The sequence below is a fragment of the Dicentrarchus labrax genome, unplaced genomic scaffold (assembly GCF_905237075.1).
Source record: "Dicentrarchus labrax unplaced genomic scaffold, dlabrax2021, whole genome shotgun sequence".
NCBI lineage: Eukaryota > Metazoa > Chordata > Actinopteri > Moronidae > Dicentrarchus > Dicentrarchus labrax.
The window spans coordinates 7,358,574-7,380,037 of record NW_026136714.1 but is presented as its reverse complement, the minus strand read 5'-3'; the positions used below and the strand labels follow the sequence as shown (position 1 = coordinate 7,380,037).

The window sequence follows — 21,464 nt, the reverse complement described above, 5'->3', positions numbered from 1 at the left end:
CAGCAATACAATTAGCCGATAATGAGCATATAAGTTACCGGAAGTGTGTGTATAATGTCTGTGTCTTTGGAGGTTCACGGTTGCATGCAGCAAACATCAACGGTATTGGATGTCATCTGATTAAAATTGTATGGTGTTTGATTAAAACCCATCATTAAAATAAATTATAACCAATTAATTAGGAATCATATTTCAGGTTACCTCATATTATTTAAAAAAGTGCCTCAGATTCAGTCATGTCATATGAGGGGCTATTTGATTTCAGCAGTTATTATCCTAACTAAATATTTGGTTTTCCACACACAGCTACAGATACTTGTGATCATGACAGTGCCAGCTCAACAAAACTGTGCAGCACAGATGGTTTGTTAAAGGATGAATGCTGCCCTCTACAGTTTCCAGTTTGTCATTACATGTTTTAAAAAACACCCCTATTAAGCTTTTTTTCTCTGATAATTTTTTTTTTGAATGATTGGTGGCAATGGTAATATGTGTACATTTATAAATTACGTTCTTTTTTTCCACTTAAAAAAAAATATATTCAGTTCGTACAGCTGGACTGCTTTATTTTAAATTAATTTGGAAAACTCTTATTTTGAAAGCGTAACCGGGATGTTTATACCAAGTTCCTCAATCGCAAAAGTAACCATCACTCGCAGTCAAAAGAAGAACATTTTAATGTTTTCTCTGATGAATCCCATCCTGTCTAGACAAATCTCTTCTTTATTTACATCAGTAAATCACCAGATGTGAGGAGGGTGAAACGCTGTCATGAAAAAAGTGTTGCCTTTGGTTTTCCTGTTTCAACTTTATGGTCAAAGTTTGTGCCAAAATGGAACCAGACCCAACATTGTGATGGTGATGAGTGATGCATTTGTAAGTATGATACACTACAGTGCTTTACTACTGTAAGCAGTAGCAGTAGTTTTCGTGTATAACCCTAGACTGAAGCATTAGTAGAGAACAGGATTAAACACTATACAAAAATGCTTTCTTTCATGTTTAATCTTTGTTTGACTGTGTATCTCAATGGCTTTGCATCTAAATGTCGGATTTCCTCTTTCTCCAGGATGGGCGATTGACCTTTGACCCTGGCAGCAAAGTTGTGCGGCTGCCATATGTAAACTACCTCAGGGAGCTTGGTACCACATTCCTCAATGCTTACACCAACTCACCCATCTGCTGCCCCTCAAGAGCAGGTAAGTTACCCGCTAAAAGGCTCTGGGGCTTTCTCTTACATTGCAACTAGAAAGATATTGTGGCGGGCACCCTGGTAGCTCAAATGGTAAAGCTGGTGCCCCATGTATTGAGACTGAGTCCTCTTGGAGCAGTGGCCATGGATTCGAGTCCGACCTGTGGCTCTTTGCTGCGTGTCATTCCCTCTCTCTCTCTCTCCCCTTTCCTGTCAATCTTGAGCAATAAAAAGGCAAACAACCTTTATAAAAAGAAATATATTGTGGTAATTAAAATGGTAATAAATGTGTAATATTAAATGTAGTTTTAGTGGGTTTAATCTTTATTCTCAGCCATGTGGAGCGGTCAGTTTGTTCACCTCACTCAGTCATGGAACAACTACAAGTGCCTGGATGCTAACGCAACAACATGGATGGATTTGCTGGAGGCAAATGGATATCTTACCAAGATGATGGGCAAGCTGGACTACACCTCAGGGAGTCACTCTGTCAGGTAGGCAGATGCTGTCAGGGATGTGTAGAGAGGTGAGCGAGTATCCTGGATAAGACAACACCTTCACAAACCTTTTCCTGTTCATATTCACCAAACTAAAGTCAGTATAACACATACATACTGGTATATACACATGAATAAGCAACAACATACTGTGTATGTGGGCAGCTATTTTGCAGAACACTGTGAATCATCTTTCTGTCCTAACACGTTTCTTTCCACTTCCCAGTTTTTGTGTCTCTGCTTGCATCTAGTTGGTATTTGTGTGTTTCTGCAACTTTTGCAGTAATCGAGTTGAGGCCTGGACACGCGATGTTCAGTTCCTCCTGCGCCAGGAGGGCCGACCTGTTACGCAACTTGCTGGGAACATGTCAACAGTAAGGGTCATGAGAAAAGACTGGGAAAACACAGACAAGGCTACGCAGTGGATTCAACAGAGAGCTGCATCCTCACACCAGCCCTTTGCTCTTTACCTTGGCCTCAATTTACCTCACCCCTATAAAACTGAATCCTTGGGGCCCACTGCTGGAGGATCCACCTTCCTCACCTCACCATACTGGCTGGGAAAGGCATGCTTTTTCTTTGCCTGTTTCTCGAATGTTTTCACTCCATATTTGCAAAATTACATTGTATATTTTATATAAATCATGACTATAGAATTTTAAGTTCTTATTTTACACACAGGTGTCTTCTGAGCTCATCACTGTTCCTAAATGGCTGCCTATGGCGGCCATGCACCCGGTTGACTTCTACTCTACCTTCACCAAAAACTGCAGTGGTGTTTTCACAGAGGAGGAAGTCAAAAGCATAAGGGCCTTCTATTATGCCATGTGTGCTGAAGCAGATGCCATGCTGGGTTAGTTGACAGCAGTATTTCACCAGGGAGCAGTCTCTATAAGTAGGAGGTGGTGGACCCACAAAGACGACTCAAGTTCAAACCAAACTCTCTTGCAAGATAACTAATGAAGCAGACAAACCTGCAAGGAGCAGTTTCTTTGTTAAGGTTCATAAATCCTAAAAAAACAGGATCCCAACATGGACAAAAATACAAGTACTGAAGTAAAGTAGCTGTAGAGAAAGAGTTTCTGTGACGATGTTTGCAGCACAGCCAGCGTACCACTGGCTATAAAACAAGGCGTGGCATAGCAATCAACTACATGTAGCTACATTTGATCAGTAATACTATTATCCAATTTACACTGAATTTCTGTAGCAGTATTACTGTTGATTCAGTGCAGCCTGTTAAAAAAAATGGCTACATTGACTTGAATGACTCACATTTTTTGTATAGGTACAATGAAATGAAAGTGTCATATAAATAATACTATTTTTCTGTTCCCCAGGTTAGGAATTAGGCTTTTATTAAAAAAATATTAACATTATTAAGAATTTCTCTGTATTGCCCATATTATATATATTATAATATTTTTGTCTTCATTTACTTTCACACCCAAAGTTAAAATATTAAAGGCATACAACATTTTCTTCTTACCGCCAGTTTATCCTGTCACAGCAGCTAAATGCTTACTCTGTGTCTCCCACACCCTCTGTCTCACCAGGCCAGGTGATTTCAGCTCTGAGGGAGACTGGCCAGCTTAACAACACTGTTGTGATTTTCACGGCTGACCACGGAGAGCTAGCAATGGAGCACCGGCAGTTCTACAAGATGTCAATGTTTGAAGGAAGCTCCCATGTTCCCCTGCTGATCATGGGACCTGGGCTGATGTCTGGCCTGCAAGTCAACCAGCTTGTGTCTTTGGTTGATCTCTATCCTACTGTGCTGGGTAAGGAAGTAGACAGAAAACATAGGATTAAAATGTCTATTAAAGATTATAAATCAATGTCAGTTGAAAGGGATAGAACGCTAGAATAAAAGTGTGTTAGTAGTCAGGAATTTAACTGTCTGTTGAAGCAACAAAATAAAAGGAATAGTACATTTTGATTTTAGTATTTTAACTTGATCACACTTGTGTAACACACTTTATCTGTTTTGCAGACATTGCTGGTATTTCGGCAGTAGGTATTCTCAGTGGCCACTCGCTCCTTCCACTGCTGTCCAAGGCCAGATCTTTTTCCAAGAAGCGACATCCAGACTGGGTTCTGAGTGAATATCATGGTTGTAATGTCAATGCCTCTACATACATGCTGAGAAGTGGCCGGTGGAAATATATTGCATATGCTGATGGCCTGAGTGTCCCTCCCCAGCTTTTTGGTGAGGTCCTAGCTAAAAGTAAACTTCAGTCACTCAACCCTCATATAGTTTCAAGAAGAAAAAAATCAATCACAATGCTCTGACTCTTCTTGATTTTCTGTATTCTCTGTGTTTTGCAGACGTAACACTGGACAAGGAAGAACTTCATAATGTAGTTATCAAATTCCCAGATGTGCGGGCACATCTGGACAAGCTACTGCGTAGCATTGTAGACTATCCAAAAGTCTCTAACGCTGTCCACCTCTACAATAAAGAAGCATTTGGTGCCTGGCGCCACAGTTTGGAGAGAAACTACAGCCAGGTCATTGCTAACCTCAGGTGGCATGTGGATTGGCAGAAAGATGCATTAGCCAATGAGAGAGCTATTGACAAATGGCTCAATGGCTCTTTGTGATATTGTTTTACAGTTGTAAGGATGGTTAACTTTAAGGTGTCTGGGTTTTTTAAATGAGCTGGGCTCAACTTGGACTGGTGGCTCTATGGATCTGTAATAGTTTTAATGGATGGATAATCTCAGAGTATGCTTTTTTTAATGTCCTAGGCTCACCATTTAATTAAATCTTCACTTATGCTCATATGTCACATCTCTGATACACAGACTTTTTAACTGGGAATTACATGTAACATGACCATGACATGTATACTATAGTCATGTACAAGTATCTTAAATTATTTCCATTATTCATTTCTTAATTCATTCATTTTTTCTAACATTCTTTTGATCAAATTTGATTTTCAAAAAGAAAATAAACAGTTTCTTAATTACCTTCACACAGTCCAAGACATTCATTCTTTAAAAATCAATAAATATTTTGTTCACTTATTAATTTATTGCTTGATTGTTATTCTTGGTTATACCTGCGCACACTCAAGTGGACCAAACTGCAAATGATTTTATTTTGAAAATTCAGAGCAGGTGTGGCTACTTCACTTCCGTGTCACCCAACAGGCGAGCAGGTTGTCAACGTAAACAATGGGTCGACCCAAGTTTTGTTCTCATTAGCAAAATAATTCTGGATAACACCTCAGCCAGCTGAATAAACAACATATTGTGCTTCAATTAAGGTTTGAAACCAGTTTTCATTCTAAAATAAATGAGTTTAGGTGCTCTGACAAGCTCATAGCTAACATGCTAACCTGCATTTAGCTAGCCAGCACTGCTAACAGTTAATACAAACTCCAGCTAACTCTTGGTCAGAGAAATAGTGTTAGCGTTCATTAGCTTGTCATTCATTCATACGGGGGATTTGTGTGTTGCAAGATCAACTAGGTGTAGCTTACAGCTGTTATTTTGGGCTCGTAATGTGACAATGTTTCTTTTTTTATATGTCTCTTTCTGTCACTCAGGTCTTTACAAGATGTCTAGCAAAGAAGTGAAAACAGCACTGAAAAGTGCCAGAGAGGCTATAAAAAACAAAGAGTTCAAAGAGGCTCTTAAACACTGCAAGGTAAAGCATCACAGATTCAGATACTCAGAAATGTGAGATATTTACATGAGCTCTCGGCTGTGTTGATGTGCATCTATTCCAAGCAGTCTGGGTCCTGAATGAGGCTAACAGATACGTTGTTAAGCTGACTTTCCTCTCTTAAATGTGGTTTTAGGCTGTTTTGAAGCTTGAGAAGAACAATTATAATGCATGGGTGTTCATCGGCTTGGCAGCCAGTGAGCTCGACCAACCAGATCAGGCCCAGACAGCTTACAAAAAGGCTGTGGAGCTGGAGCCTGAGCAGCTACTGGCATGGCAGGTAAGGTGGGGAACTGTAGTGTTCAGTGCTTAAAGGTCCTTCCAGGCTCATACAAACAACATTTTGCATGTCTTACACTGAGAGCGATTCATTAATGATAATTTATATGTCTTAAGCTGAAATGAACCTAATTCATTTCCACCTGGATGCCACTGTTGAGTGGCACAGTCCTTTAAAATGTGTTAATTTGTACGGATTCTAACTTTTTAGTCCCCAGCTCCATTCATTTAGAAAAGTGTTAAATGTATGCTTTTTTGTTTTAGGGCTTGGCAAATCTTTATGAGAAGACTGATCAGTGGGATTTCAAAGTTGAGCTACCTACAGTCTATCAGAAGCTTGTTGAGCTGTATGCAAGGTAATGTATGGGAAAAAAACACTGTTTCTTGAATTTTCAAAGGAAGTTGTGATGATTTTGCTTGCTATTTGCGATGTTATTGATTCTCTTTATGTTCTCCATTAACAGCTCTGACAAAAATAAATGTTATGAGATGATCAAAAAGCTGTCAGAGATCTATCAGTCTGACAAAGAATATTTAAAGGTATGTAATTTAAAGGCATGTGTGTTCAATTAAAAACATGCACAGTTTTGTCTTCCTTTCACGCATTTGAATGCATTTGTTTGCTTTCACGTAGTTGGCAAAGCTTTGGCTGCAGTTCCTTCAGCTGAAGGAGGAAGAGGCTGTAGACAAGAAAGAGTTGCTGCAGCTATGGCAACAGATGACCCAACTCCTCTCAGACTGCCTTAATGAGGAAGACCAAGACAACGAAACGCGACAGCATGTAAGATTTCCCCAATTGTGGTCTTTAACTCAGCGACACACATAGTCAGAACTTACAGGGGGTTGTCTTACCCTGTGGAAGTCAAAAGCTTATATTTCTCCTACTGACTGACAAACATAATATTCTTCTTAATGCTGTTTTTAGTGCATGAATCTCTATGCCATCTGCCCTTTGATAATTGTTGTTTGTTTGTGGCCATCAGTTAATCACAGCATTTGAGAAGTCCATGGTTCTCATGCATCCTGTACCAGGAGAGGACCACAAAAAGGTCTCAATGGACTATATCAAATGTCTTTCTAAAGTAAGTGTACTTGTCTGTGCCACCACCACAGAAATTCAAGGACAATAACAATGTGGTCATGTTCATCAAAAATAGTTGGCCACCTCATGTTTGGCCCTGTACAGGTATTTTCATAATCAGCTGCTCATCACACATCTCCCCTTACTGTAGCTGCCACAAGAAGAAGCCAAAATGAAAAAGGCATGTGAGTCCATGCTGTCCCTCTACCCCAAACAAAGTTATCCTCTTGAAGTCCTTTGTTCTCACTACCTCAAAACAGGTATGATACTGTTGTCTTGCTTATATCACCTAATGCAATGAAACTTCACCTTCAGGTATTCAGTCCCACTCTTAATACATGTTACATTTGTATTTGAAGGTGTTCAGAATGAGCGTGCAGTCAGCTGTTTCTCCCGGCTCCAGGATCTGGACCCTAACAGTGGATTAAGTCACCTGGGTCTGGGCACCAAAGCACTGCGAGAAGGGAGGTATAAAGATGCCATTAAGGACCTTGCACAAGGTTAGTTTGTGCATCAACAAAGAATGGACTTCGTTCTTAATGTAAAAGGCACAAGTTTTTGTGCTAACTACCCATGATCTGTCTCTTCTGTTTGATTAGGGTTGAAGAAAATGAGCTCCAGTACAGGATGGTGCAGCCTGGCTGAAGCTCAGTTTAAAATGCAGAAATACTTAGACAGTGCTACGTCATGCTCCCAAGGTATGTTTAGTTTGCTGTATATTACTATAGTCATCCAGATGGCCTCTCAGCAGCATGCAATCACTGATCCAGCAAGTCCAGAACAATATGTCCAATCCGACCTCAATTGAAAACAACAACAGAGGGATTTGTTAATGAAACAAGGATGTTTACCACCTTCTTTAAAGGGCAGCTGTCTTTTGTCCCTGAAGCAGATAATGAACTTCACTGTGTGTCTGGTTCCATTAGGCCTGACAGTGTGTGTGTCTGGAGACAAGGAGCTGAGGGCCAAACTGCTTAGGCTGAAGCTGGAGGCTTTAGTCAGGAATGGAGGAGAGAAGGATGCAGACCAGGCTTTGGAGACATTTTCACAGGTAATTTATTAAGGAATTCAGCAGTTAAAGGGTTTTTATTCATTCTGGGTTTAGCTGTTGTAACCAAGTAAATATCTATATCTTGTTTTTTTTGTTGTTTTTTTCTTTTAGATCCCAGATGCTGAAAAAGACCCAGTTCTATTAGCCCTTAAAGGACGTGCATACCTTAACAAGGGACAAAGTGATCAAGCACTAAAGGTTGGAAACCTTCTACCTACTGATTTCTGTCTGTGAGGATGTCAGATTAAAGAAATTATCCTTTAGGAAATGCATTATATTATATAGTAAATTGTTACTCTAATGTGGATAATAACTGGATAATAATAACAGCTTGAGATAATTGTTTTTCAATAAAATGTGAAATAAGAAAAAAAGCAAGATTGATGTCTTCATAGGTGTCCTCCGAGTTGGTGGCCTCTAACCCTGACCTGCCCCTGGGGTCGGTACTGAGAGGACTGGTACAATTGGCTCAGGGTCAGCAACAGCTGGCGGAGGAAAGGTAAAAACTGAGGGTTTCTTTTTGTGTGCATGTGTGTTTTTAATCTGGTCAAATCAAACTATCCTTTTATGTGCTGTAAAATGGTTTAGTTCTCTTTAGTGAACTTCTGAACTCTCTTGCTCTTCTGCTGTTTAGTTTTCTAAAGGCTACTAGCCAGAGCCCAGGCTGTGCAGAATACTATTTCTTGCTGGGACAACTCTACTGGGACATGGGAGAAGAGACCCGTAAAGACCGGAGCAAAGCCCATACACATTTGCTCAAGGTCAGTACTTATTACTTAGTAATTATTATAGAAATTTTTGGTAGGTAGGGGGAATTGTATTTCACTATATATTCATTTTTAAAAACTAACATATTGATGGGCCAGTGTAAGAAAGATTGGTGTTAAAGGACATAACCGTTTCACAAATAAACTTCACAACCTGTTTTTTTTATTGCCTGACGTAAATTGTATAGCTGAATAGAATCTTAGTTTGAAAGCTTAATTTGCCCATTTCAGGCTGCAAAGTTAGACCCATACCTCGGTTGTGTATTCCGCTACCTTGGACATTATTACCGGGAGGTGGTGAAGGATCTTGGCCGGGCACGGGGCTGCTATAAGAAGGCCTTTGAGTTGGACAACGATGATGAAGTGTCTGGAGCTGCCTCAGTGGATCTCAGTATGGAGCAGGACGATATGGTAAGTGGATTTGTTGTCGTTCATGTGTGGCGTTGGCATTTTGTTACAGTGTTTCCTTACAGGTGCTTCTCTCTTGTCTTGACCCTCCCCATGTTCCTCTTTTCCCTATCTCCCCTTTTTTATTCTTGCCTTCCTCTTTCCTAAATGCCATAGGACACTGCCTTAGCAATACTTCAGTCAGTGATTGAGAAAGCCACTCCGGGCTCAGCTAAATGGGCTTGGATGAGACGAGGGCTGTACTACCTGAAGATTGGAGAGCATCAGCAAGCCACAGCTGAGTAAGAGTTTAAAACTCACACAGTAATATGTATTACATTAGGACTTTATCATTTTCTAGATTATCATTGGTATGTTTATGAGCATTATTGACCATTTAATTTATGTTTATAGTCTGCAGGCAGCTCTGAGAGCAGACCCTGAGGACTGGGTGTGTTGGGAGTGTTTAGGTGAGGCCTACCTAAACCGCCGGAGCTTCACAGCAGCTCTTAAGGCCTTTGGTAAGGCCCATCAGCTTCAACCCTCCTCCATCTACAGTGTCTACCAGGCTGCTGCTATCAAACAGACCCTGGGCAAGTTCAAGGAGGCAGTTGCAGAGTACTTGCAGATCACAGCGCAGCAGGACTATGTTCCTGCTCTTAAAGGTTGGTGTTTGTATCAATGTGTCCAAGACCTTCATTTAGGTTTAATGTTATCCTTATTAAATTTAATTAGATTTATCTGTTATTCAGGTCTTGGGGAATGCCAACTGTCTCTGGCAAAAAGTTTAATGGAGGACTGCAGAGATGGGGGAGCCATTGACCTCATTCAGCAAGCCATACAGAACCTCTTTAGGTAATGACTAGACATTTGTAAATCTTAAAATGAAATAAGGCTTTGTCTGTGACTCATTACATTGTACACAGGAAGTTTGTCTGATTTCATTTATCTATATTTTGACATTTCTGTGCTCATCAGAGCTGTGGAGCTGCGTCCAGACCTGTCCTGTTTGTGGAAGTTGTTGGGAGATACTTGCACTGCAGTCAGCTCTGTGTCGCCAAACAGAGCCCAGGTTCTAGTGCCTGCCCTGCTGGCGGGTTTGGACCCCAACACCCAGAGCCAGGCGCTGAACCAGGCCCAGACACTCAAAGTCGGTGAGAGGTATGAAAACAGGCATATACGTTTTCTAAGCTGCCTATACAATTGCTACCATGTCAATTCAAATTTATAACATCAGTACGCTGTAACAAAAAAGCTGACATTGAATAGCTTTAATGGCATAATGGCCTGAATGGTTTCCTTTGGTACCTTGTCTGCCCCTATCAAACATTAAGTGCATGTTTTTTGTGAAGGTGTTATGTCCGTGCTTTGAAGCTGATGTCTGAGGTTCCCAGCCTTTGGTACGACCTAGGACTCAACTACTACCGCCAGTCCAGACTAACCTTCCCAACAGAGGGGGACCAGAACTCCCCATCTCTGCTCCTTGAGAAGTCCCTGCAGGTAACTCCCAGAATCCTGCATAACAACAGTTTTGCATTGTTTGCTCCCAGAGTCAGTCTTTTAAGAAAATTTTCCTCTTTTCAGTGTTTAAAGAAGGCTATCATGATGGACAGTGGGAACTATAGCTACTGGAGTGCTTTAGGAGTGATTTCAATGAGCAAAGGTAATATACCTCACTCTTGTAAAGCAATCTACCCCATCTGGTGGACAGATTGATTAGTTGGTCAGTATGTACTTGACCCATCAATATTTTAGTGGCTTTTTTGAGTCAAGTTTTATTTTCACCTCAGATTGTCATACCATTCATTCATTAATGCTCTTGCTGAAATCTGAATGTCCGCCAGGTTCTGTTTAGAGGGGCATGGACACTTTGGTAAAACGGACGAAAAAACAGAAAGCTATCTTTCTCAACTATCTTATCAACCAGCTCACCCACCAATAACTGAAATTGACTGCTTAAATAAAGCAATGAACGCAGCAATGTTTCAGTTATAGTGGAGAAATCAGCAAACATATGCCTATAAAGTCATAAGATAAGTAACTTGTGCGCACAAGATAAAAATATTTCCTTTTGGGGAAACCGTAACCGTGTCCTCTAGCTTGATTCCTTTATTCTGTGTAGGATTGTTGCTGTAAAATGTTTTTACTTTGAGTTGATAATAAAACATTTAAAAATGTTTTCAGAGCAAAAGCCTTTACATTTTGTTTTAGTCTCATGGCTCTCCCCTTTGAAATTAATGATGTAGCGTAACATAGCAACTTTCTTTTCTCTGATTCAAAAACTGCTTTTGATTGATCTGTATCAAAGGAACTGATGCAATTTTATCTTTCTTTCTGTCACATCAGGTCTTGAGAACTTTGCTCTGGCTCAACATTGCTTCATCAAGTCTATACAAGTTGAACCAAATGTATGCACTACACATTTAGTCAGATAATCAATGGTGTTCTCAGAAAATATTTACATGTTCTTATGTGACTTTTTAATATTTCATTACAGAATGTTGTTGCTTGGACCAACCTCGGTACCCTGTATTTGAAGAAGGACAATATAGAGGTATGTGTGATCTATTTCTTATATGTTTTGTTTAGCCTTGGTAGACATTTTCTTTGTTAAAGTCTGGTCTTATTTTCTTAGCTTGCACATGAGGCCTTCAAGATTGCACAATCCCTGGAGCCGCTTTATGTCAACTGCTGGATCGGACAGGTACAAGTACACTGTGAGACAATGTTTAAGGTGGAGTTGTTCCAGTACCAGTATCGGACATTTCTCAGATTCTGCCTACAATTAGGTATTGGGTATATTTTTTTTCCCAGGATAGCGATGTCATGACCTGCCCTACTCTAACTTCCGACTAAGGGTTTAACCTGAGCCAGGCCATACAACAGTGATAGCAATCATTCAGGCATAGTAGTATATGGTTGTTAAAAAATAAAAATGGCAATAATTCACTGTCCAAGGGTTGAGCCGTCTTTATCACATACACATATATTTCCTGTACTATATATGTATAAATATGGCAACATGTAACAGTATAGCTAGTCAAGGAAAAGGACAATTGGGGAAAATAATTAGGTTTGCTTGCAATGGTACACTTGTTTTTGCAATGGTAAGGAATAAGAAAGACATGTAAGTTGTTAAGGGGGCTCAATGTTTTTAATGAGTTGTAAAATTAGTACAGAGAAGACATAATTTCTTGTCTTTTACAAGCAGTTTTATATACATTTAATTCAAGGTTTTCAAGTTCAGTGGTAGGTAAAAAATACTATGTTGTTGGCTAAAATGTACTCTAAAATTTGCTTCTGTTTCTTAGTACATGTAGTACAAGGTTTGATAAGACTGCAAGAAATTGCATGTCAGTGTGCTAGTATTCATTAGATTTAATGAATTTCTCTCTTTGACCTCTTTTTTTTTTATCTGTCTAAATGATAGTTTTATCCCTTTGTCCTCCTACCAGGCGCTGATAGCAGAGAGAGTGGGAAGCTATGACACCATGGATCTTTTCAGGCACACCACTGAACTCAACACACATGTACGTGACATCGCAGAAGCGCTGGGGTTGCTATTGTAATACCCACTAATTAGCACACTAATAACAGTTTAATCTTTGCTTCAACTTTCTCTGTCACTCTGCTGAATTTTCAGCTGTCAGCCTTTTGCTACTACTAGAAAGTAATTAGGGGTGATACCACAGTGAAACAGAAAATGTGGATGCCTTGTCTGTCTCGGCTTTTTCTCCCTTTTCATCTACATCTCTTCTCTCACCACATCCTTCCATGGCAGATGGAGGGAGTGAAAGGTTATGCTTTCTGGGTGTGTTCCACCCTGCTGGACAAGAGCAACAGAGACTCTGAACTCTACCGCTACAACATAGTCCAGATGAACGCCATCTCTGCTGCTCAGGTGGCACTCAGCAAGTACACAGGTACAGCCTCTAGTTGTGTGTCGATGTGCAGGACCCACAGATGCTTTGGTTGTATTTGGGTCATGAGTTAGAGACTGATGTTGTGTGACATGAAGTTTCTTTTGCATCCCTCCCAGAGAGGATCCAGTCTGACCCTGATGCCTTCATCATGCTTGGCTACCTGAATGAGCATCTGCAGCTGAAGAGACAGGCCTTACAGGCTTACCAAAGGTGTCTGTCTGAATTACATTGACTCACTCTGAAAGCTCACAGATGAGGCAGTGTACCAAGAAAATAAAGAGAGAAAAAAGATGCTGTACTTCTATTTCATCTATAAGGAACACAATTTGAGGATTCACCTTTTTTGACTTTAACTCTCTTTCCGCAGAGCTGTTGAACTGCTTCAGTCCATGTCCCCGACAAAAGAGCTGGCTTTTGCTCTGGGCAGCTATGGCCGTGCTTTGTGGTAACAACCTGCTCTGTCGTTACTATGTATTTTAATGATCTTTGACTGTCCTTAACAAATACCCCAAACTCCATTTTTTGTTATGTCCCACTATGTCCTTTGCAGCACCTCAGGCCAGTGGGATGAGGCAGTGCATGTTTATAATTCCACTCCACTGCAGGAGCTCAGCGATCTGACTGGACTGGCTCTGGCCTACTGCAAGGCAGGACTCATCCCAGAGAGCATCAGTGGTGAGGACTGGGCGACACACTGATATCAGATTGTGTTTACAAGCCAGAGGGACTGTGAATAAACTGGTGTGTGTGTGTGTGTGTGTGTGTGTGTGTGTGTGTGTGTGTGTGTGTGTGTGTGTGTGTGTGTGTGTGTGTGTGTGTGTGTGTGTGTGTGTGTGTGTGTGTGTGTGTGTGTGTGTGTGTGTGTGTGTGTGTGTGTGTGTGTGTGTGTGTGCACTGTAGCCTATGAACGTGCCTTGGCTGTAGCTTCCAGTGAGAAAGAGAAGGCTTACATCTTGACAGCTCAGGCCCTGCTCCAGCACCGGCAGGGTAACCTAGACCTAGCCAAGACTCTGCTGTTTAAATGGTGAGTTATACAGTGTTGTCTGGCATGGTTATGTAAGATTTTGCCCATATGATGATCATTTGTGATGTAAATTATCTGCTTTCTTTCTATCTCCACAGCTCAATGTTAAAGGAGCCAATCTCAGAATCCCTGCTGTGTTTATGTGCCTTGGGATTGGTCCACAGTGATGCTACATTAGCGTCCGCTGCCCTGACTGAGCTGCTGAAGCAAGGTACAGCCTCGGGGAAAGTTGTAGAGCAGCGGTGTCTACTCACATGCGCCTTGCTGGCCCTGCAGGGCAACTACAGTGCGGTGCAAAGAGAAGCTTCCAGAGCTGTACACAGGTAAACCGCTTGTTTGAATTGTTCCAAGTACCCTTCTGTGCTGTATCATACAATCACCTAATTTGATTATAAAAAAGATCAGTGATCAAACTGCATTTTTGACACTGATGGTCTGAGCTTTTTTCTTCTTATTTACAGCAATCCTGGAAACCCATCTCTGTGGGCCCTGCTGTCCAGACTGGTACCACAATATTACCCCAGGAAGGCAAATGTAAGGCTGCATACACACACAAACATTAATCACACCTCAAACACAAATCCAGGGAAACTATTATACCCACACACGTAACTAAACACCCTAATCCACTTTTACCGGAGTGCTGCTAGACAGTTGTAATGAAAGGGTTCATGGTTTTGTCTGCTTTGTATTCTAGGGCGGAGCCATGGCTGGTCACGTTGCCTGTCTCTCCAGTATGACCCAAGGAAAGGTTAGAGTGACTGTGTTTATGTACAAATGGCTTTGTGTATCTTTATCTGTTGTGTTCTGTCTGCTCTGTCTTGTTTACACTTTCTTTAACGTCACTGACATTATAAATTAAACTCAATACTCAATAATTGTTATTTTGCCTGAACTCTATTGTGTTTAATTTATTTTCGACTGTAGATATGTCAGCAGCCAAAATACTCTCTACATTTACAGAGTACAATACAGTCAATATTTACTCTGGTACCTTTGCCACAGTGTTTGTATATGAAACTGAGCGGATCTAACTTTTGTGCCTGCAGAGGGCGTTGTTATACAGTGGAGTGAACCAGCTGGCCAGTGGCAGACACTCTGGAGAGGACAGTCACAGGAATGCACTAAAGACTATGCAAAGAGCCGTGCTGCTCTGTCCTGGTATAAATACTGTATACTGTATATAGCTTTGTGGTGTAGTTTGTTCATGCTTATCCCTGTGTGATAATTGTAAAGCTACTTTACACCTACCATTAAAGGAATACTGTGAAACGTCCATGTGAACTGAGCTTCCACTCCTCTGTCTCTACTTCCAGATGATCCAGGAACATGGGCGGGATTAATGGCTGCCTGTCACACAGAAAACACTTCCTGTTATCTTTCAGGTTCTGCTCCTCCCAGACAAGGACTTGAGCAAACCCTTATGTCAATGGTTTCTGAGAAAGGTGTGTGCATTGGCGCATGTGTGTTTTATGGTCTTTATTATTTTGTTTGTGTTTGAGTGTATAACCGATACCTTTCTGTTTCCCAGTGCGTAATGTGGAGGAGATCGAGCGCCCACTGGCCCAAACACTAGAGGGCTGGGTACTACAACAGGCAGTGAGTGGTCTCATGCTGGGGGGACAGCTGGAGCAGGCAGAAGCCCTCTGCTCACAGGTGAGATATGACCACACACAGTATTATTCTCTGATTGACTTTTAGGAAAGGTAAGAGTTGTTTCAGAGAGAAACTACCATACCAAGTAATATAGGTTACATTCAGATTTATCTCTTGTGGCCTCTTCTTTCCGTTGTTGTGTTCCTCATGTGCTACCTTCTTTGTCCCAGGTTCTGAATGTTTCCCCAGAACACCCAGCAGTGCTGCTGTCACTGACACAGGTGCAGTTTCAGCGTCTCCTCGTTACCAGTGGTGGCACTGTCCTCCCAGACTCTGTGCTGGAGCAACTGAACAAGGCAGTGATGGTAAACCCCACTAACATTGGGGCATGGCACGTAAGTGGACACTTCATCACGTAAGATACCACACCAGTATCTTGTATTGTAGTGAATTACTGATGAGCTATTAATCTTAGATTTCTAGCAGCAGTTTTTAATGGAGATATTAAACAATGCTATACCACATTGTTTACACTAACGTGTATATGTAGCAAAACCAACCACCCCAAAAAAAAATCTATTATCTATCTGTTTTTCTTTCCTCACTGCAAAAAACATTTTGTTGTGCTCCACTGAGACACTGGCCTAATGAAGACCATTTCCTTGCCTTGCTTGAGACCTCAGATTGCTGCACTTAACATCAAATGGCTTCTATCAGCAGGGGAGAAGCAGCAAAGAAACCAGGCTCTCTCTTTCAAGCCATGAACATATTGGCAGATTCTAGTCATGTGTTTAATGACCGCAAATGTTACAGTATAAATGTGTTGAGTTCAGCGTGTAGCTGTAGATATAATACAGTCAGAGACAGATAACATACAGCAAGGAAATCAATTCTCCATGCTATTTCTGTTAGGCCTTATATTTTTGGATAAAAATCATTTCCTAACTTCACAGTTTATTTTTGCGGCAAGTAGTAAAGTAGAACTTCATTCTTGTTATAATAAGAATATTGCATTGAGAAGTGGTGGATTATCTTTCAGTGATTATCCTATGTAAAGTATATCATCATATCTTTTTACCTTTTTCTTTCTTTCCTCTATCCTTCTAATCTTTCTTCTGATCTTTATCTCACATTGCCTCTAACAATCTCTTCTATGCCCCTCTTCCGTCACCTCTTATATTTCCTCTCCCACCCATCCCTCTGTAAATCTCCCATTTTCACCTCTACTCCCACTCATCCTTGATCTTCCAACCACCCTCCTACTCTCCTTCTCTCAGTGGCTGGCAGAGGTGTATCGTAGCCAGGGCCTGCTGGTCCAGGCAGTCATGGCTTACAGGCAGAGTCTTCAGCTCGCCTCACAGCTCAGCATGCACAGCAGCCAGGTAGCCAGCCTGCTACGACTAGCCCTGCTAGCCCTAAAACCTTGTATGGTGAGTTCTTCCATAGGATGTAACATAAATCTAGATTCAAAATATTCCTAATCTTAGGATGAGAAGGTACAGCTATTACAGCACAGCACTAATGTTATGGGATTGCAAAATAGAGGTTAAAATTAGCCCCATTGTAGCACTGTTTTTCTTTTGTCCTCGGAGTAATGTTGTAGCAATAAGGACTAGTGGTGTTTTAGAATAATGACAAGAAGACTTGCATATTACTATGCCCACACAACACCAGAGGCAGCTCCTGTCTATATCCCTATCACGTGGGCAGAAACAAGGCAGAGGAGATGAAAGACCGGTGAATATCCAGCAGAATTATAGGATCAGAAGCCAAGGCCAAGTGGAAATACAAACAAGACAAGAAGCTGCCTTTGTGATTGAACTGGAGGGGATGTGGTTTTTAGTCCACTGCTCCCAGGACCGAAAATCCCATAGGTGCTTACCATAGTTAAATACAGTTATTTTCATCATCTAATTTTGATTACAGCCACTGCTTCTCTGAAAGCAGTTACTGGCACAGAGAAGTTACAGTGTTAGCAAACAATACGTTTAAAAGAATAAAAAATGTAGTAATTAAATAAAACTTGATTTTGTGTAGGTGTTTTGTCACTAGTTTTATTATTAACCCTATGTCATCTGACCTCTCAGGCAGGTGTCCCAGGAAAAGACTGGATAGACCTGGTGCTAGAAGCCACTACTGAGGTCTTGAAGCTGGGTTCATCCCCTATGGCCCTCCTTTTCCAGGCCCTGCTCCAGTACGTGACCAAGATGGCTGCAAGGTCAGTGCTTCTCGCTGCGCCCTGTTTTTATTGCAGTTGGTGGTTTGCAAATGCACATTTATGTTACAGGCGTGTGGGTTGTTCTGCATAGATATGGAAATGATTTTATCCCATTGGCATGTAAGTGTAATATATAATCTCAAGTGATTAAATTAATTATAAGATTCCTGAAACTTCAGATTTATGCCTCCATTTGTCTTTTCCAGATGTTGGTAGTTTTGGAACTGCAAAGCAATTTGTAAAGCAAAGTTTTGCTGTCCTGACATAATAGCCTTATGCCACTACCTCACAGGCCTGCCAGGACACTTAATTAGACTGCTACATTCATCAGAGAGCTGGGGAGAACAAATATGTCAATCATGAACTGGCTAAATTCCTTGAGAGATGCAGCAGGAACTCCTCTGTGCCAAGCCTAGTCACAATATCAAAGGCCCTTTCATGCCAGTGACAAGTTCCATTGTATTGTACACTTGGAAAACAGACACAACAGTTATGGATTCACAGGGTTTCAACCCAGACTAACACACGTAGGACTTTTTTGCCAGCTAATTTCATCTAGACATCAAACAGATCAGAAGCAACCCAATTCAATATGTTTTCCAGAGCAAATTAGCATGTGTGTCATTGTTTTGTGGTCATTTCATTCACCGCTTCCACTCATGAATGTTGGCCTGGGCATAAGAGACATCCACACAAATTGAAATTGAAATTATTTTGCTTATTAAGGAACAAAGCTTGTGTTATACCTTTGCCCATTTCTGCGTGTTTTGCAGGGAAACAAGGCGTTTGTTGGAGAGACTGGTATACGTCCCTTCTCAAGAGTTCCCAGTGACAGTGGTGCAGGTGGCCAGCTGGTACCTCCTCAGACACTTGCATGCCAAAGATGACCAGGAGCTATTGAACGTGAGCACACAGCTGCCTTACACCTGCACTGGCACCAGTTCGAATAATGTTTGTGGCAAACATATAGTATATTTTTATTTAATACCAATACCTATTTCCACTTGTGACTTCTGTGTAAACCGCACATACAGTGAAACTGAAACTAGACAAACTTATGTTCTTCCTTCGGTTTAACTTTGATAGTGAATATATTTTCTCATCTCTTTTGCAGGTCCTCTTGCAACATGCCAAAAAGCATGGAGATCAAAGACTGCTGAAGTTTCATTCACACTTTGCCTCTTCATCTTGAATTTGGTCTACAACTGCATCACTATGAAATCATGCAGCTTAGCCACAGGCCTAATTCATCACCGATTCAGGTTTTCTAGGCCTCTTCACTAAGTATGAAATCATATCAAACTGGACATTATGGGTCTCATATCATAATTGTAACATTTATTAGCTTTACATGATTCTTTGGTTTTATATAATGCAGCATTCAGAAAAAATAATAATTAAAAATAATAATAATAAAAATAAATTCAGTAAATCTAAATCATGAACGTTATTACATATTATTTCAGATTGTACTTAACATACATTTTCATAAAGCAACCAATGTCAACATTCAGGCTGAAATAAAGGCATTGTGCTCAATCTATAGACTGTCTCATCTTGATTGTACATAATCCTAAGGCACGCTGATCTGTCAATACAACCTGAATGGATTATAAATTGGAACATTATAGTATAGTGTCCATCAACAGTACTTCAGTTTATACAAAAGGACTTTACAGATATACAGAGATCCTTAAGACATGTTTGGCTGTGACTGTTATAACATGTGCTAGTTACAATTACAGGTGCTCATTTATAAAAGAAGAAAAAAGAAGAAGAAACAGAAACTTCCCATTACCAAAATACAATTACACCCTGAGCTCAGAATTTTTTGTCTTTAGTTAAATTCAACTTTGGTTTTGCCTTTACCACATAAGACTGGTGTAAGGATGTGGATACTCGCTCCATTTGTTTCACAACAGCACAGTTTTTCAGGGCTTTGCTCCTTCTCAGAATCTAACTGGACAGACATGCTTGGTCATGAGAGCGCAGACGTTCTCCCCACAGCCCCAGCAAGGTTGCTGGATGTGTGGAGAACTCTGTGGGGTCTTTCTCCTGCACACTGAGCACACATCCGCAGCAACACCACCAGCATTCGAGGCTGCACCCCAATCGCTGCCCTGATTTTGTGGACTATCAGCTAAAAGCTGTTGAAGTTCTGTTAGTACATTTTGAGCTGCCCTTGCAATGCCCACGACTTTAATATTTTTGGGGTCAAACACACAATCCTCCTCTAGGCCGCTGGGCACGGCGATCATACCACAATTTGGAGGCACCCAAGCTGTGTCGTAGCCATGCGAGTTCCAGGTGTACTGCATAGGATGGTTGTCTTTGTCAATGCGCTTGACACGGCCAACACGCACACGTAACTCCAGGGCCACGCGGTCTGAAGGGTTACTTTTTAATGGATAACGTTCTGCCTTCTTCCTGTCACGACTGACATACACGCCTTTTCCCAGCATGCCACCCGAAGACTGCCGAAAACCATTGGTAATGATGAGCCGTGCATTGGCGATGCTGGTGCCATGGTACATGGTGTAGATCCCACGGTCTTTGGGCTCCTGAGATGCCCCCAGCTCCACACGAGGAGAGTCATCATCATAGCTCACCTCCCAACCATAGAACGGCAGTGACATCCTGCTTTAACTGTTGAAGATCAACTCTGTGAGGAATGAATACAAAAATAGCATCCTGTTATAATAGATTTAGGATCAGTGTAGCTTTCTTTAATGGACATGGTGTCATTTGGTAAGTTGCACTAAATGATGTGTCCCAGTTAGGCCTTACAACTATATTGCAATAAACATGTTTATATTCAATCACAAACTACATTTTGATAAGTGTTAACAAAAGTTACCTCCATATTTAGATACACAGTCTTATTATTTTTTTTGGATAGTTGTGTTCAGTGGAAACTATGGTGTAGTCTGGCAAAAGGTATATTAAAAAATAAGCTGTCATAAAATGCCATAAAAACATTTGCAATGGCAACCTGACATTCCTAACAGATGTTTTAAACATGAAGAAGTAGGGTAAACACAGGTCTGCACAATGATATTAATTCAATCTCTGTTCCATTTAGTGTAACAGAGCCTTTCCACTGAGCTAACATGTACTATAGCAGCACCCTGACTCGGTTTGACAAGAATGGACCGAAGCCTTAACTAAAAGCATTGGTAACACCTGTGTTTACCCTACTGTTTTATGTCAAAATGCCTGCAGTGAAAAAAGTCGTCACCAAAATCTGGTGTCAGATCAACGGCTCTATTTAACCTTAGCTATTTCCTTAGCTACCGCGAGCTATCCCCTAGACTTAACGTTACGTAGCCTAAGGTAACAGCAGTCCGATTTTAGGAAAGGCTATTCTTAAAACCACAACTCAAACAATCAAAAGCGATCAATATCAGTTTTAATAGCTGAAAACCGAACTAACTCTAAAGCTTATATTACATCACATCACATTACTGTGTATTGCGACACTTATGTAACGTTAAGTCTTTTAAAGGTGATAAAACGACTGACTTTAACTTATTTTCATATTGTGAGTAATGTACTGGTCATCTTCTCTAAATCTAACTATAATCTATACATTTAAACTTAAGACTAGTAACCAAACCTTACTGTCGGTGTAGAGTCGGTTTCTCTTCCAGCCGCTATAACTTTCACTTTCTTTTCAGCGGATTTAACAAAATATGCCTATCCACCCGCAACGACTTCCGTACTCCTTAAAAGGGTGAACATGAGTATACTCATATATTGATTTACTCAGGTTTC

The 21,464-nt window shown here is 40.9% G+C and overlaps 3 protein-coding genes across 4 annotated transcripts; 2 read left to right on the top strand and 1 right to left on the bottom strand.

Annotated features, from left to right (window-relative positions):
• Positions 1-613: 613 nt before the first annotated feature.
• arsk (arylsulfatase family, member K) lies at positions 614-4,669 on the top strand. The gene is made up of 8 exons (XM_051423758.1): positions 614-876; positions 1,070-1,199; positions 1,527-1,686; positions 1,973-2,255; positions 2,371-2,542; positions 3,246-3,470; positions 3,683-3,898; positions 4,018-4,669. The coding sequence occupies exons 1-8, from the start codon at positions 772-774 to the stop codon at positions 4,290-4,292; spliced, it is 1,566 nt and encodes a 521-aa protein (XP_051279718.1). The 5' UTR covers positions 614-771; the 3' UTR covers positions 4,293-4,669.
• A 149-nt stretch (positions 4,670-4,818) lies between these two features.
• On the top strand, positions 4,819-19,233 carry skic3 (SKI3 subunit of superkiller complex). Its single transcript, XM_051423726.1, has 41 exons — positions 4,819-4,963; positions 5,246-5,346; positions 5,501-5,644; positions 5,908-5,999; positions 6,108-6,183; positions 6,278-6,424; positions 6,627-6,725; positions 6,876-6,984; positions 7,084-7,224; positions 7,324-7,422; positions 7,651-7,775; positions 7,887-7,973; positions 8,171-8,274; positions 8,410-8,536; positions 8,774-8,953; positions 9,107-9,231; positions 9,344-9,594; positions 9,682-9,784; positions 9,908-10,090; positions 10,282-10,429; positions 10,514-10,592; positions 11,276-11,337; positions 11,427-11,483; positions 11,565-11,633; positions 12,385-12,459; positions 12,711-12,852; positions 12,969-13,062; positions 13,220-13,297; positions 13,403-13,527; positions 13,753-13,876; positions 13,975-14,199; positions 14,338-14,410; positions 14,574-14,627; positions 14,926-15,037; positions 15,193-15,321; positions 15,408-15,532; positions 15,703-15,867; positions 16,750-16,902; positions 17,560-17,690; positions 18,464-18,593; positions 18,805-19,233. The coding sequence occupies exons 2-41, from the start codon at positions 5,257-5,259 to the stop codon at positions 18,880-18,882; spliced, it is 4,710 nt and encodes a 1,569-aa protein (XP_051279686.1). The 5' UTR covers positions 4,819-4,963; positions 5,246-5,256; the 3' UTR covers positions 18,883-19,233.
• Positions 19,007-21,440, bottom strand: LOC127376673 (uncharacterized). Of its 2 annotated transcripts, none has more exons than XM_051423788.1 (2): positions 21,312-21,440; positions 19,007-20,352 (listed from the first exon to the last, which is right to left on the bottom strand). In XM_051423788.1, exon 2 carries the CDS (start codon positions 20,324-20,326, stop codon positions 19,640-19,642), a length of 687 nt encoding a protein of 228 aa, XP_051279748.1. In that variant the 5' UTR covers positions 20,327-20,352; positions 21,312-21,440; the 3' UTR covers positions 19,007-19,639. The 2 variants fall into 2 exon arrangements, with proteins under 2 accessions (XP_051279748.1, XP_051279749.1); XM_051423789.1 differs by having other exon boundaries at positions 21,307-21,399.
• Between the last annotated feature and the right edge of the window lie 24 nt (positions 21,441-21,464).

What these genes read in the sequence shown, in the direction of transcription:
- skic3 (XM_051423726.1), top strand. Translation starts at nt 5,257, where the DNA reads ATGTCTAGCAAAGAAGTGAAAACAGCACTGAAAAGTGCCAGAGAGGCT. An exon ending in CATCAGCAAGCCACAGCTGA is followed by an intron (nt 9,232 to 9,343) that starts GTAAGAGTTTAA and finishes TTATGTTTATAG; the next exon opens with TCTGCAGGCAGCTCTGAGAG. An exon ending in AGTGATTTCAATGAGCAAAG is followed by an intron (nt 10,593 to 11,275) that starts GTAATATACCTC and finishes CTGTCACATCAG; the next exon opens with GTCTTGAGAACTTTGCTCTG.
- arsk (XM_051423758.1), top strand. Translation starts at nt 772, where the DNA reads ATGAAAAAAGTGTTGCCTTTGGTTTTCCTGTTTCAACTTTATGGTCAA. An exon ending in CTGCTGCCCCTCAAGAGCAG is followed by an intron (nt 1,200 to 1,526) that starts GTAAGTTACCCG and finishes CTTTATTCTCAG; the next exon opens with CCATGTGGAGCGGTCAGTTT. An exon ending in TCTCTATCCTACTGTGCTGG is followed by an intron (nt 3,471 to 3,682) that starts GTAAGGAAGTAG and finishes TCTGTTTTGCAG; the next exon opens with ACATTGCTGGTATTTCGGCA.
- LOC127376673 (XM_051423788.1), bottom strand. Translation starts at nt 20,326, where the DNA reads ATGTCACTGCCGTTCTATGGTTGGGAGGTGAGCTATGATGATGACTCT.